Source organism: Chenopodium album, chromosome 4 (assembly GCF_948465745.1).
Source record: "Chenopodium album chromosome 4, dcCheAlbu1.1, whole genome shotgun sequence".
NCBI lineage: Eukaryota > Viridiplantae > Streptophyta > Magnoliopsida > Caryophyllales > Amaranthaceae > Chenopodium > Chenopodium album.
In genome coordinates this window covers 79196702-79209717 of record NC_137837.1, presented here as the reverse complement: position 1 = coordinate 79209717, position 13016 = coordinate 79196702, and the positions used below count along the sequence as shown (strand labels likewise).

Genomic DNA, 13016 nt, shown 5'->3' with positions numbered 1-13016 from the left:
GTACATTTTCATATACATACATGATCATTTATACCAAATGTACATTTACTATATGAATAATGTTCTTTAATATTATCATATTCTTTACTAATATAACAAATGTTCTTTAGATTTACAAAAAACATATAAAACTGGATGTTCTTTATAAAATAGTTATATGTTCTTTACAAAACAACTATATGCTCTTTACTGAATAGCTAAATGTTCATTCCGCCTTTTTTTAAAGAACACTGGATGCATGGTGCATCCGCCTCCACAGAAAAAATTTCATTGTAGTTATACGCACCAATCACATGTTATTAAAAAATTTAATAAAAAATAATAATACTCCGTAAAAACTTCTATATATTGATGGATGCAAAATGAGCCTCTTCTTACCATGAGTTAACGAGATTAAACCTACCCTGTATGATTTTTGTGCCACATTGGCTTCAAAAATGTAGAATCAATTCAACCAAAAAGTTAAAGGTTCGTTTGGCATTTGTTGTGGTTTTCTGTTTTTTGGTTTTTTGTTTTTTTAAAAGTATATGATATATGTCCATAATTAAGCAAAAATTATTTAAACTTATTAAAATCATGATAATTTTGAAAACTGACAACAGAAAAGTGGAAATACTTTTTTTTTGTTTCCTGGTTTTGGTTTTGGTTTTTAAAATTAAAAATAAAATAATAATAAAAAAAAACAGGAAATTGAAAACCAAAAATGATGCCAAACAAGCCCTAAATTTATGAATACGGTTTAGAAATAAGTTTTATACTGTCATATACTCTGTACCATACTAATTTATGATAAAGGTTTAGCAATGAAATTTATACTTTGTTTATACTAAAATGTACTTTGTCCCTCCATTTCGCATACCCTTACAATACTTTGAATATAATGACACACATGTCAATGCACAATTTTGATCATTTATATTTGTAATTATATATTATTAAGAAGTATTATTAAAGTTTACATAATGAAAATATGCATAAAGACATACAAAAATATTTTACATAGCAATATATATTAAACTGTTGCAAATATTACGAAATAAAGGGAGTAAAATTTGAGAGAGAAAAAGTGTTGTAAGAGAATAAAATTTGAGAGAAATAGTGTATGATCAACAATATGTCGAGGACTATATTAGCCTATTAATCTGGATACTATACTACAATTGGTACAATACACACTAGTTAATTTCAAACATGGTTTTAAGTCAAGTACAAATACAAATATACAATGCTTACTAATCTAGCAAAGTAACTATGGTACCTAATTTAAGACCATTTATATGCCCTATTTACCATTTTTGCTTCTATTTCTCTTTACTGTGATGCGCACTTTTAGCACTGCGGCATAGGATAAGAAAATAGGCCTCTATTCTTGCATGTTATGATAGATTTATTGATAGTGAAAGTGAAAGCTTGCCAAACAAACCAACAAATTCATAATACTCTGAATAAGTGAATAACCTTTTATTATTTCCCAATAATATCTTGAAATTTAGATACGATTATTTTAAATTTAGTTTAGTTTAGTTCAGCTCATTTTGGTTCATTTCAGATCAGCTTAGCTCAGCTTAGTTCAGTTCAGTTCAGTTCAGCTCTAATCATTTCAGTTCAGCTCCTAATTTCCTTCTCTTATAAAATATTCAGTTCAGTTCAGCTCTAATCAGTTCAGTTCAGTTCAATTAAGCTCATTTCAGCCAATGAAAACAAGCCCTTACTTTGTATAATGAAATATTACATAGGGATTATTGTATAACATGTCAAATGTGCATAAAATTATTAGATTATGATCTTATTCCTTGATTTATTAGTTGTCACGTTCTTTAGTAGGTTCAAGACTTCAAATTACACTTTGTTCAATACTTCAAATTACACTATCGTAGGGACTAATTGATCGCCTATCGATTTTGAGGCAAGGCAAGTATTACTTGTCAATTTTCCAATCAAAACATAGTTTAAAATTAATAAATTCACACACGTAAAATCTAACACAGAAATGGATTAAATTATTAGGGCTTGTTCTGATACGATTATTTTCAGTTCAGTTCAGCTCTAATTAATTCAGTTCAGTTCAGTTCAGCTCTAATAAGTTCACTTCAACTCCTAATTTTCTTCTCTTATAAAGTATGCAGTTCAGTTCAGTTCAGCTTAGCTCTAATAAGTTCAGTTCAGTTTAACTCAGCTCAATTCAGTCAATCAGAATAGGCCCTTAATCTTCATCAAATGAATTTTCTTGTAAGGCAACTATAATTTTGTAATTAGATTAAATTATGCTTAATTTTATTCTTAATTACTTCATATTAAAAAGTATTGGAGAAATATAATTACTATGGAGTAACATTTAGTTAGAAAAAATAAGTGATTTGTAAACCTCTTTAAATGTGATTTTCCCGTCTAACAAATGGTCAATAAGTTGATGAGTACCCGACGATCCGATAGATCTTCATTACTCAATATTCATCAATACTAATGAACATCATTCATAGTTTAATTTATTTTTCAAACTTTCAAAGTCATTAGCTTATTTTGTAATTGTAGACTTTCAAGTCATCGTTAAAGCTATTTGTGTGGGGGATAGAATATGAAAGTATGAAACCTACAATGATGACAAATTTTACTGTCCTTTTAACGTTTGAGCAAGGAATCTTGATAGTAGATAAAAGTCATACAACTTATGGTCTATATATGTTCAATGAATACAATAATCACTTATCTTATGCAGTTATGCTACAAAGTCTAGAGTCTCAAGACCCCGTTAAATACGTTAGTTGACGAAGACTTAATTATGTGGAAACTTCTTCTTTTTTTTTTTTTTTTTGACGGGAATTATGTGGAAACTTGACTTAAATTTTGTTCTCCCTCCGCTAAATCTATTGTTATATTTTCTTTTTGTGTGGTTTTTAGGAAAAAAAAAATCATAAACAAATTTTATTTTAAATTATACTGTTAATTAAATAGTGGTTAATTTAATAGTTTCATGATATTATATATTTTAAAATAATTTATTACTGATATTTAATGATAGCATTGGCATCATGACCTATGCCATGCAGCCATTTCAGAATCTGATCTCCTTAGATGTTGTTTTATAAGTCTTAAATTAACCACAACAATTATTCCGGGGCCCCCAAAGATGGGAATTCACTAATTAATATTATTTCAACATATTATTCAAGCTAAGTTTGGGCAAGATTATGGAGTTAAATGTATGACTTAAGATATCACTAATAGACTACTATTTGACAAATTGAAATAAGGATGTTAAGATATATGGGCTATGAAAATATACTTAGATCAACGATGCCACTTAAGTTATGAGTTAAGATCCAAGCTCATTAATATAATGATGGGAGGAGATTGGAAAACTTTCATTTAACACTTTATTTGATTTTTTTTTGTGAAGTTATGCATTGATCAATTATGTCCCATATTAGCTCCACAGATATAACAGTTGCCAATTAAGCCTATGTGAGGATTTTATATTGTTGATTATTTAAGATTAAATATAAGTAAAAACAATTTGGATATTTTAGGAGTAGCATTACCTCCTCTTCACTTACATGTTAAAAGTTAAAGAATAAGAGTAGAAATTTTAGAGAAAAATGAGGCCAGTTATAAGTGATGATAATATAGAGACTAGAGAAAGTAATTAGTACAAGTAGTAAAAAATACTCGTAGCTAAAGAGCATCTCTCATGCATAATTTAATTACAATTTAAGGGCATGTTCTCATTGACTGAAGTCGGCTGAACTGAACTGAAATAAAATGAATATTTTATAAGAGAAGAAAATTAGGAGCTAAACTAAATTTAACTGAAAATAAACGTATGGGAACATGCTCTAAGTCATTGTCTTGTTTGGTTGACGACCAAAGTCATGATTTGGACTGTGGGTCAACTCTCGACAAAATACAAGACTTAAATTTTCCAACACATTTATTTGGTGATTTGGAACAACTAGTAGCTTATTGTACAATTAATTTTTTTCAGCGTTCATTTACCAAGACTTTTAAAAACTTGATTTATAAACACATATTTGCTTTTTTTTTATTTTAATCCATTTAATTCGCTTTACTTGAATATATTTTTGACTTACCCCTTTGATCTGTATATACACATTTCTGAACGTAAAATTCACATACTATAAAATATACATGCTGTACAAACGCTTGTATGGTGAAGATCTTCCCAAGGACAAAGTAATAATTAGCTACAAAATCAAATATTACAATGAAAGTTAAGCTCTAGCCTTACACTATATATTATTCTTTAACTTGGAAATTATACAAGTTTCAGGGATTGGATGATATTAACTAACCTCATAATTTGGATTATTTATGATTTTTATCGAATATCTTTTAAGTTTGGTTTTTGTTGCACATAATATAATATGAAGTTTCCATAAATGGAAATTGTTGCAGATAATGCGATCGAATCGGAGGTAGTATTTAGGTAATTTATGATAAGGAAAAATATACATATAGCAATTTTGCCTACCAAGCAAAACTTGGTGGAGTTGGTGGAAAACTCATTTTGTGACTTTGAGGTCATAAGTTTAAGGGTCTGTTCTCATACGTTGAAATTCAGTTCAGTTCAATTCAATTTAGTTCAGTTCAGCTCAGTTCAGCTCAGCTCAGCTCGGTTCAGTTCAGCTCCTAATTTCCTCCTCTCATAAAATATTCATTTCAGTTCATCAGTTTAGTTCAGTTCAGCTCAGCTGAGTTCAGTCAATGAGAACATGCCTTAAGCCTCACTAACTACAAAATGCTTGGAAAGGTTGACCTGCGCGGAGCTAGGTTGACTACGGTTCAATAGAGTCTTTTATATTACTTTTTTTTTTAAAAAAAAAAATAAAAGAATTTTGTCTTAATATGTATCTTCGGAAAATACTACTCCGTAACATTTTTTAAAAAAAAAAAATAAAATAAAATTACGAACACATATAAAATAAAATAAAAACAGGTGTACTCCGTACTTCCTCTGTTCTTTTTTACTTGACCCTCTTTGACTTTTACACTATTCACCACCCCTCTTATGACCGTGTTTTGTGAATAATATGTAAGGAAAAACATATTCATGTTGGATCATTTTGAATTCGTCTCAATAAGTACTATCATAATGTTTAACTTTTATATTTTTTAATTATGGAGAATCAAATTTATTGACCGTTAAAGTTTTGCACTGGCAAACGTGATAAAAGAAACAGATCAAGTAAAACAGAACTGAGGAAGTATTATCTTTTTTTTTTTTAATCTGACTAATAAAAAACTGACCTCATAAGGAACTAGGAAGGAAAAGAGGGGAAATTTCTCCTAAAACCTTTTCATCATCGACAAATAAATGGCTCGGTCCAAACTTCACGCGTTTCTTTCATTTATTGTTGATTTAAGCATACACCACACTACAGATGAGATAAATTCAGCTAAAAAAGCCAAGGACTTGAGATAAAAACAAAAATTATTGAGTGAAGCACTGAAGCATTCTCTTTTCTAGTAACTTCAATTTCTCGCTCTATAAATTTGGTGTGAACCAACTATATGTACACAACTTTATTAGTTATTATTACTCAAAACACTTGTAAGCTTCACCAAATAATACCATGTTTAGCCCTTCCATAATACTAAGTTTTTCATTACTATGTCTATGCCTTGCCTTCAATCTTGTATTTGTCACTTGCTCATCATCACCTTCTCTCCGTAATACGTCTTCTTCAAACCAATGTCATCAAGACGAGTATTATGCATTGCTTCACTTAAAAGAATCCTTCAGCTTTTTTAAACGAGCTAATACCTATTACCCTATAACTACAAATAATACAAGATCATGGAAACGAGGTTCCGATTGTTGTGAATGGGATGGAATTACTTGTCATCCTCTTACTCATCATGTCATTGCACTTGACCTTTACAACAATGGTATCGTCGGAACCATCAATTCAAATAGCAGTCTCTTCCAACTAGGCCAGCTTCAAAGGCTTAATTTGTCATGGAATGATTTTTCTTCATCCACTATTTCGCACAAATTTGGTCAGTTTCATTTTCTTAAACACCTAGATCTTTCTAATTCAGGATTTTCTGGTGGAGTCCCTCTTGAAATATCTCAACTTACTAGATTGACATCTCTTGATTTATCATGGAATCATCTTGAAATTTCAAATGTCAAGCTGGTATTTAGCAACCTTACTAAACTGAAACATCTAGATCTTAGGACCATAAAACTAGAGTCACAGATATTTCAAATCATCACTAACTTGTCTTCACTTTCATATCTTGGTCTTGAAGGATGCAATTTACGAGGGGAGTTCCCTACTAGCATTCTTAACCTACCACATATAAAGAGTCTTGACCTCGGGTCAAATGACCCTATAAACTTTCATTTCCCATCATTGTATAATTGGAGTAGCCCATTGGAATCCTTAGATCTTACCTATTCCACTTTTTCTTCTAACATACCCTCTTTTTATAGTCGATTTAAACATTTAAAATCATTGTCTTTAAGGTATACCCATCTACATGGGACTATTCCATTTTGGGTGTGGAATATTTCTGAAGAGATAGACCTTAGTGATAATGAACTAACTGGCAGTCTTCCGTCCACAATGAACATAAGCAAGCTCTCAAGTTTAATTTTTCTTGATTTATCAAGCAATATGCTTGTTGGAGATGTTCCGACTTGGGTGTTTAGCTTGAAGTCATTAGAAAACATTGACCTCTCATACAATAACTTTAGGGGTAATGTAAGCCTTTATCAAGTTTTTTCTAACCATCCAAAGCTCCGGTATCTTTGGTTGTCTAGCAGCGGCCTTTCTGTGACCATAATTGATGGTCTCATTAACTCATCAATTACCTCCACTTTAGCTAGTTCATTGGAAGATTTAAATTTATCCAACACCAGTATTCATGGTGAATTCCCTAAATGGTTACAACAGCTAGTTAGGGAATCTTCAATGAATTTGAATGTTTCATACAACTATATAACCGGAGTTCTTGAAAACCTCCCCTGGGGTAATTCGAATAGTATTGACATCTCTAATAATAAGCTAACAGGGCGTCTCCCAATAATTTCATCACCTTACACACAATTGTTTGCAGCCTCAAACAACAGTTTTACGGGCCCAATAGATTCATCAATCTGCAGATTGACATCACTTTTGGTTCTTGACTTATCTAACAACAATTTGAGCGGAGATTTCCCACATTGTTTAGGAAGCTTTAGTAGTGGCCTTAATGTGTTGAATTTAAGGTCTAATAACATTCATGGAACTCTTCCTACAAACTTATTTTCCAAGTGTGACGACTTAGAATATTTAGACTTGAGTAGTAATAAGTTGCTAGGGAAGTTACCTCGATCTTTGGCACGGTGTGAAAGATTACAAGCTATCAATCTTAGAAATAACAGCTTCATGGATGAATTTCCTCATTGGTTGCATACTCTTCAAGGAATTCAAGTCCTCGACTTGAGTTCTAACAAATTGTACGGTCACATCAATAATGTAAGTGAACATCATCCATATCCCGCATTACAGATTCTTAACCTCTCTAGTAACAACTTTAGCGGTAAGATTCCAACAACTTACATTAAAAATTTTCTAGCCATGACAAACAATATTGATCACCATGGTAGTCCACAATATATGGAATCAATGTATTCTGGATTTTACTATTCCATCGAGCTGACGGTGAAAGATGTGCAATTACCTTATGAGAAGATCATTCAAACACTCTATTTTTTTGATCTATCAAACAATGCATTTGAAGGAGAAATCCCCGAGTATGTAGGACAATTGGTTGCAATTCTAGGCCTTAATCTTTCACACAACTGCCTTACAGGGCACATTCCTCCATCCATTGGATCGTTGTTCTCCCTTGACAGTTTGGACCTCTCCTCCAACATACTAAGTGGGCGCATTCCTCATGAACTAGTTACTTTAACTTTTCTTGAGGTCTTCAATGTTTCAAACAACAAATTGGAAGGGCCTATACCTCAAGGGAACAACTTCAATACATTCTCATCCGATTCATACAAGGAGAATCTTGCATTGTGTGGGGATCCATTGCCCGAGTGTGGAGGAAATAGCACGCCATTCGTGATCAACAACGAAGATGATTCTGAAGATCAAGGGAGCACATTGAAAGTGTGGGAAACAATTGTGATGGGATTTTGCACTGGCATCGTCGTTGGGTTGGCTTGGGGATATTACATGTTTTCTATGGGAAAACCCTTTTGGTTTATCAAATTGGCTGACAGAATGGAGTTGGCTTTGCTTGACTTTTTCGGGACGAGCAATATGGTACGTCGAAGAGGAAGAAGAGCACGAACAAGAAGGAACTAAAATTCGAGTGTAATATAGCTAATAGCTAGCTTGCGTTTCCTTTTGTCCGGTGAATGTCTCATCAATCCAATTGCTTATTGCTGTACTTTCAGGTTGAATGTATTATATACTACTAATGAGTAATGAGTTATGCAAGTTCAGGCTGAATGTGTGGCTTTTTATTACATAAAGTTGTTATCAATCTTACCATATATATGGAGTGGTTGTGGAGCTCTTCAAGGTATACCACCACAACCTTTAATTTACTCTGTATTTTTAGAAGGAAACTAATCACTATCGATTGTTTGATTCAGCAAATTAAATAAGACTCTGTTTTTTGGACTTTACTAAATATTTTTTTTAATACTACACTCTACCTTATACTAAACCATATTTTTCAAAGTACACAATTAACAGAGTACTACCTATAGGAGTTAAATCTACACCATTGTTCAAACTACATGTCACCTCGATATGAGTAAGTTGAGGTGTTAAAAACTGATCCGACATACTCGACAACAAATTTGAAAAACTCAATTCAGATTTCAACTTGTATGAACACACTAATTTAACATGACTCAACTTTTATCGAAATAGACTCAACCCGACCGAAGGAGACACCTCTAGGCAGGGGCAAAAGATACTTAGTTGCATCATTATAACTAGGGGTGGCTTCAAACAACCATCATTATAACTAGGGGTTGCATCATTATACTTAGTTGCATTGTACTATGAATTCCCATCATGATTCATCGAGCATAGGTTAATGGAGGTAGATCAAAAGGTACAATACATACACTAATCAATCGAGCATAGGTTAATGGAGGTAGATCAAATGGTACAATACATAAACTAATCAATCGAGCATAGGTTAATGGAGGTAGATCAAATGGTACAATACATACACTAATCAATCGAGCATAGGTTAATGGAGGTAGATCAAATGGTACAATACATACACTAATCAATCGAGCATAGGTTAATGGAGGTAGATCAAATGGTACAATACATACACTAATCAATCGAGCATAGGTTAATGGAGGTAGATCAAATGGTACAATACATAAACTAATCAATCGAGCATAGGTTAATGGAGGTAGATCAAATGGTACAATACATACACTAATCAATCGAGCATAGGTTAATGGAGGTAGATCAAATGGTACAATACATACACTAATCAAATTGTAACATGGTTTAAGTCGAATTTGTGTATTACCAACTTTGAATGACTGGAAGTGCAAATACAAATATACAATGCTTATGAATCTAGCAAAGTAACCATGGTATCTAAATTAAGACCATTTATATGACAATTTTACCATTTTTGCTTCTATTTCTCTTTACTATAATGCGCACTTAGCACCGCGGCGTAGGATAAGAAACCAGGCCTCTGTTCTTGCAAATTAGGATAGATTTATTGATAGTGAAAATGAAAGCTTGCCAAACAAACCAACAAATTCATACTATTCTGATTAACCATTTATTTCCCATTAATATCTTCAACTTTATAATGCTAAAGTACATACATTATAAAATGTCAATGTGTATAAAAATTATTAAACTTAAATCTTATTTCTTTTGAGATTTAGTTGTCACGTTACTTAGTTCGTTCAATACTTCAAATTACACTATCAACGGGACTTAACTGACAATAGATTCCGAGGCAAAGCGAGTATTACTTGTCAATTTTTCAATCAAAACATTTCACACATGTAAAGTCTAACAAAGAGATGGGATCTCCATTTTTCTTTAGAGTTATTTCCAATACCCCCATTAAAATCCAAAAAAAAAGGGGAAACATTAACATTATTATTAATTTTATTTCAATTTTTTATTCTCCCCTAAAAATTTACATTTCATCTTTATAAAAACTCTAACAAATCACAAAGAAAGTCTAAAACTCTAAAAGATAAGAGGAAATGAAATTAAAATGGAAAAAAAGAGAGAAATACGGGGAGTAGGAATTAATTATTACTCTACAAATTTAAAATAAAAAAAATAAAAAAGTTTTACATTATATTTTGTCACTGTTGCTCACTCATTAAAGGTTGAAGTATCAACAAATGCTTCCGGTTGTCCGGCGACGTAATCCAAGAGACCCTCGGCGGCTTTCTCGCCGGGAGCGTCGGCAGACGGCGGCGATACACGGCTGAACACAACAACCACCGCCAAAAATAGAGCCGTTGAAGCTAAAAGTGGCCAAAAATAAGCCAAAAGATCAACAAATCTAGGAGCAACACTTACTAAAGTAACAATTGAACCAGATAATAAAATCCCAGCAATTAAATGGAATTTGAACTTCATCAGCTGTTCTGGGATCTCCATTTTTTTAGGGGTTTTTGAATGAAAGAGAAAAAACCCAGATGAAGGGTTTTCTGGGTATTTAGAGAGAGAATATGAATGAATGAATGAGAGGAAAAAGAGGAGAGAGAAAGAGGAAAGAGATGAACTGAGTTATGCAGAGATTCTCTGAGAAAAATATTGGGGGCTGTAAATTTTTTAGTTTTTGTTTATTTGGGGTTTCTTGAGATTAGACTTATGCTCTGTGTAATTTGATCCTGTTTTTTTCTGAGTGGCTTTTATGGTGCTATAGTGTTGATGCTTTGTTTGTTTTCCACCTTTGCTCCTTTTAGCTGTCTTTAGTAAATTAGGCTCATAATTTGTTTCGGGTCGGGTTCGAGTTAAGTTTTATCCATTGTAAGGTGGTAAGTGGGTGGCTTGAATCATGTTTGATTCGAAATCATTTGGTTTAGGTCATGATTGAGTGACTCATCATTTTGTTTTTAATATAAAGTTTCATTATAATTAAAAAATAATAATAATAATAATCAATGAGATTAGCCTATCAAGTTGATCTATTTTGGTTTGAGTCTAACTTTTGTTAAGTTGCTTTTCATAGTTTGGGTTTGGATTATGTGTTTCAAATACAAGGTAAAGTTGATTGGAAAAATAAAAGGAAAGTAGATCCAAATAATCATTTGTGCCAAAACATAAGAAATTAAACAGAGCAATAAATTAATAGAAATTAAATAGAATATGAAAATTAGTAATTGATTCTGAACTAGTTTTTGGCCCTAACGATGTACTGAGTCATTACTTGTATTTTAATTATAGTTATTTTGAAATTTAATTATAGTTTGTCAATTTGATCATATTATCCCTTTGAATTTTAATAATAATTGTAGATAAGTTAGGGTCTGTTCTCATACGTCGAAATTCAGTTCACTTCAATTCGGCTCCTAATTTCCTTCTCTTATAAAATATTCATTTCATTTCAGTTCAGTTCAGCTGAGTTCAGTCAATGAGAACAGGCCCTTAGTCTTTGATATATAGGAAATGGTTTATACCAAATTGACAATCTTATTGGTTCATCAATAATCCAAATTTATCTAACAATTTTTTTCCAAATTCAAATTTAAATTGGATTATTGAATATTTGATCACTTATATTTATGTAATAAAGGTATTAGTTTCGCAAGAAAAAATATAGGGGGTATGATAGCATGTTTAAATTAAGTACAAGTACTATGTAGCATTAAAAGGATGATAGTTGAATACAAGATGAGTTTCAATCAATTAAGTATGACAATTTTAAGTCAAGATAGCAAATTAGCCATGCTTCAATAATTTTGTATTAGATCAAACTAACATAATCAAGAACGCTACCTGATACAAAAGGTATAAGTCACAACCTCACGTATTATACTAGTGAGCCCTAATTTTCTTTTAAAGTTTCTGAATTTAAACAAGGAGGCCAGGAGTCAAGGCGACACATATAGGTCCTTATACATCTTATCTATCAATACTTAAAAAGAGGTTAAAATGACCCATTTTACACGTAATGGAGAAACCAGGTTATTCCAAATTTCCAAACCTACTTTGATTTAATGTACCACCTATCAGTGGAACTAAGCTAACCATAGTTTCCTATTTAGCCAGTGGAACATAGATAGGTACACCTAGATTTAGTGTCAAAAGTACTATGATTGATTTCATTTCAATCTAGTGACTCTAGTCAACAATATGAACCAAATTCAATCAAAAACACGATTAAATCAACGAAGAATATACCCATTTCTTTTACCATTTGGTGGTAGATAAGTAAATTTAACAAAATTAAAAGCAGGAAACTTTTGCATACACATGTATTTTGTCTACATGACTGCAGTGTCGGTTGTTTGTTCCAAGTACTTTACCAATGTTTTTGTTATTTTTTGAGAAAATTGGATCTAATATGACGTGGTAATTGACCTTGATGTCTAGTTAAATTCTCAATTAAAGAGTGATTTCCATTATTATTAGCATAAATCTTTGTCTAAGTACACTTCATTATTACCAATATTCAATACTTTACAAATTGCCATAAACCATATAGGCATATATAGTGGCATTTATCAATTATCACGACTTTTTAAGTTACTATTGAATACGATGAAAATGGAAACACAAATTCTTGATTAAAATTAAGCTAAGGCGGACTTTTATTATTACGGAGTATGTTATTATAAGATGAGTTAAAGTTGCTCAACATATAAAATTACCCTTGTGTATCACAAAAATTATCATATCCCTAACATAAATTTTACCCGAAAAAAAAATATTTTTAATGTATAAAACCGAGGGGAAGACTAAATGGGAGGAAAAGATTAGTCATATTTCAACATGTATTTATTATTAAAAATTACACATCATATAACTAATATATAAAGC

At 31.6% G+C, this 13016-nt stretch overlaps 1 protein-coding gene across 1 annotated transcript; it reads left to right on the top strand.

Annotated features, from left to right (window-relative positions):
• Positions 1-5591: 5591 nt before the first annotated feature.
• LOC145628312 (receptor-like protein 7) lies at positions 5592-8324 on the top strand. Its single transcript, XM_081680596.1, has one exon. It carries the CDS (start codon positions 5592-5594, stop codon positions 8322-8324), a length of 2733 nt encoding a protein of 910 aa, XP_081536722.1.
• Positions 8325-13016: the final 4692 nt, after the last annotated feature.

Bases quoted from the DNA above. Each gene is read 5' to 3' on its own strand.
- LOC145628312 (XM_081680596.1), top strand. From the start codon at position 5,592: ATGTTTAGCCCTTCCATAATACTAAGTTTTTCATTACTATGTCTATGC.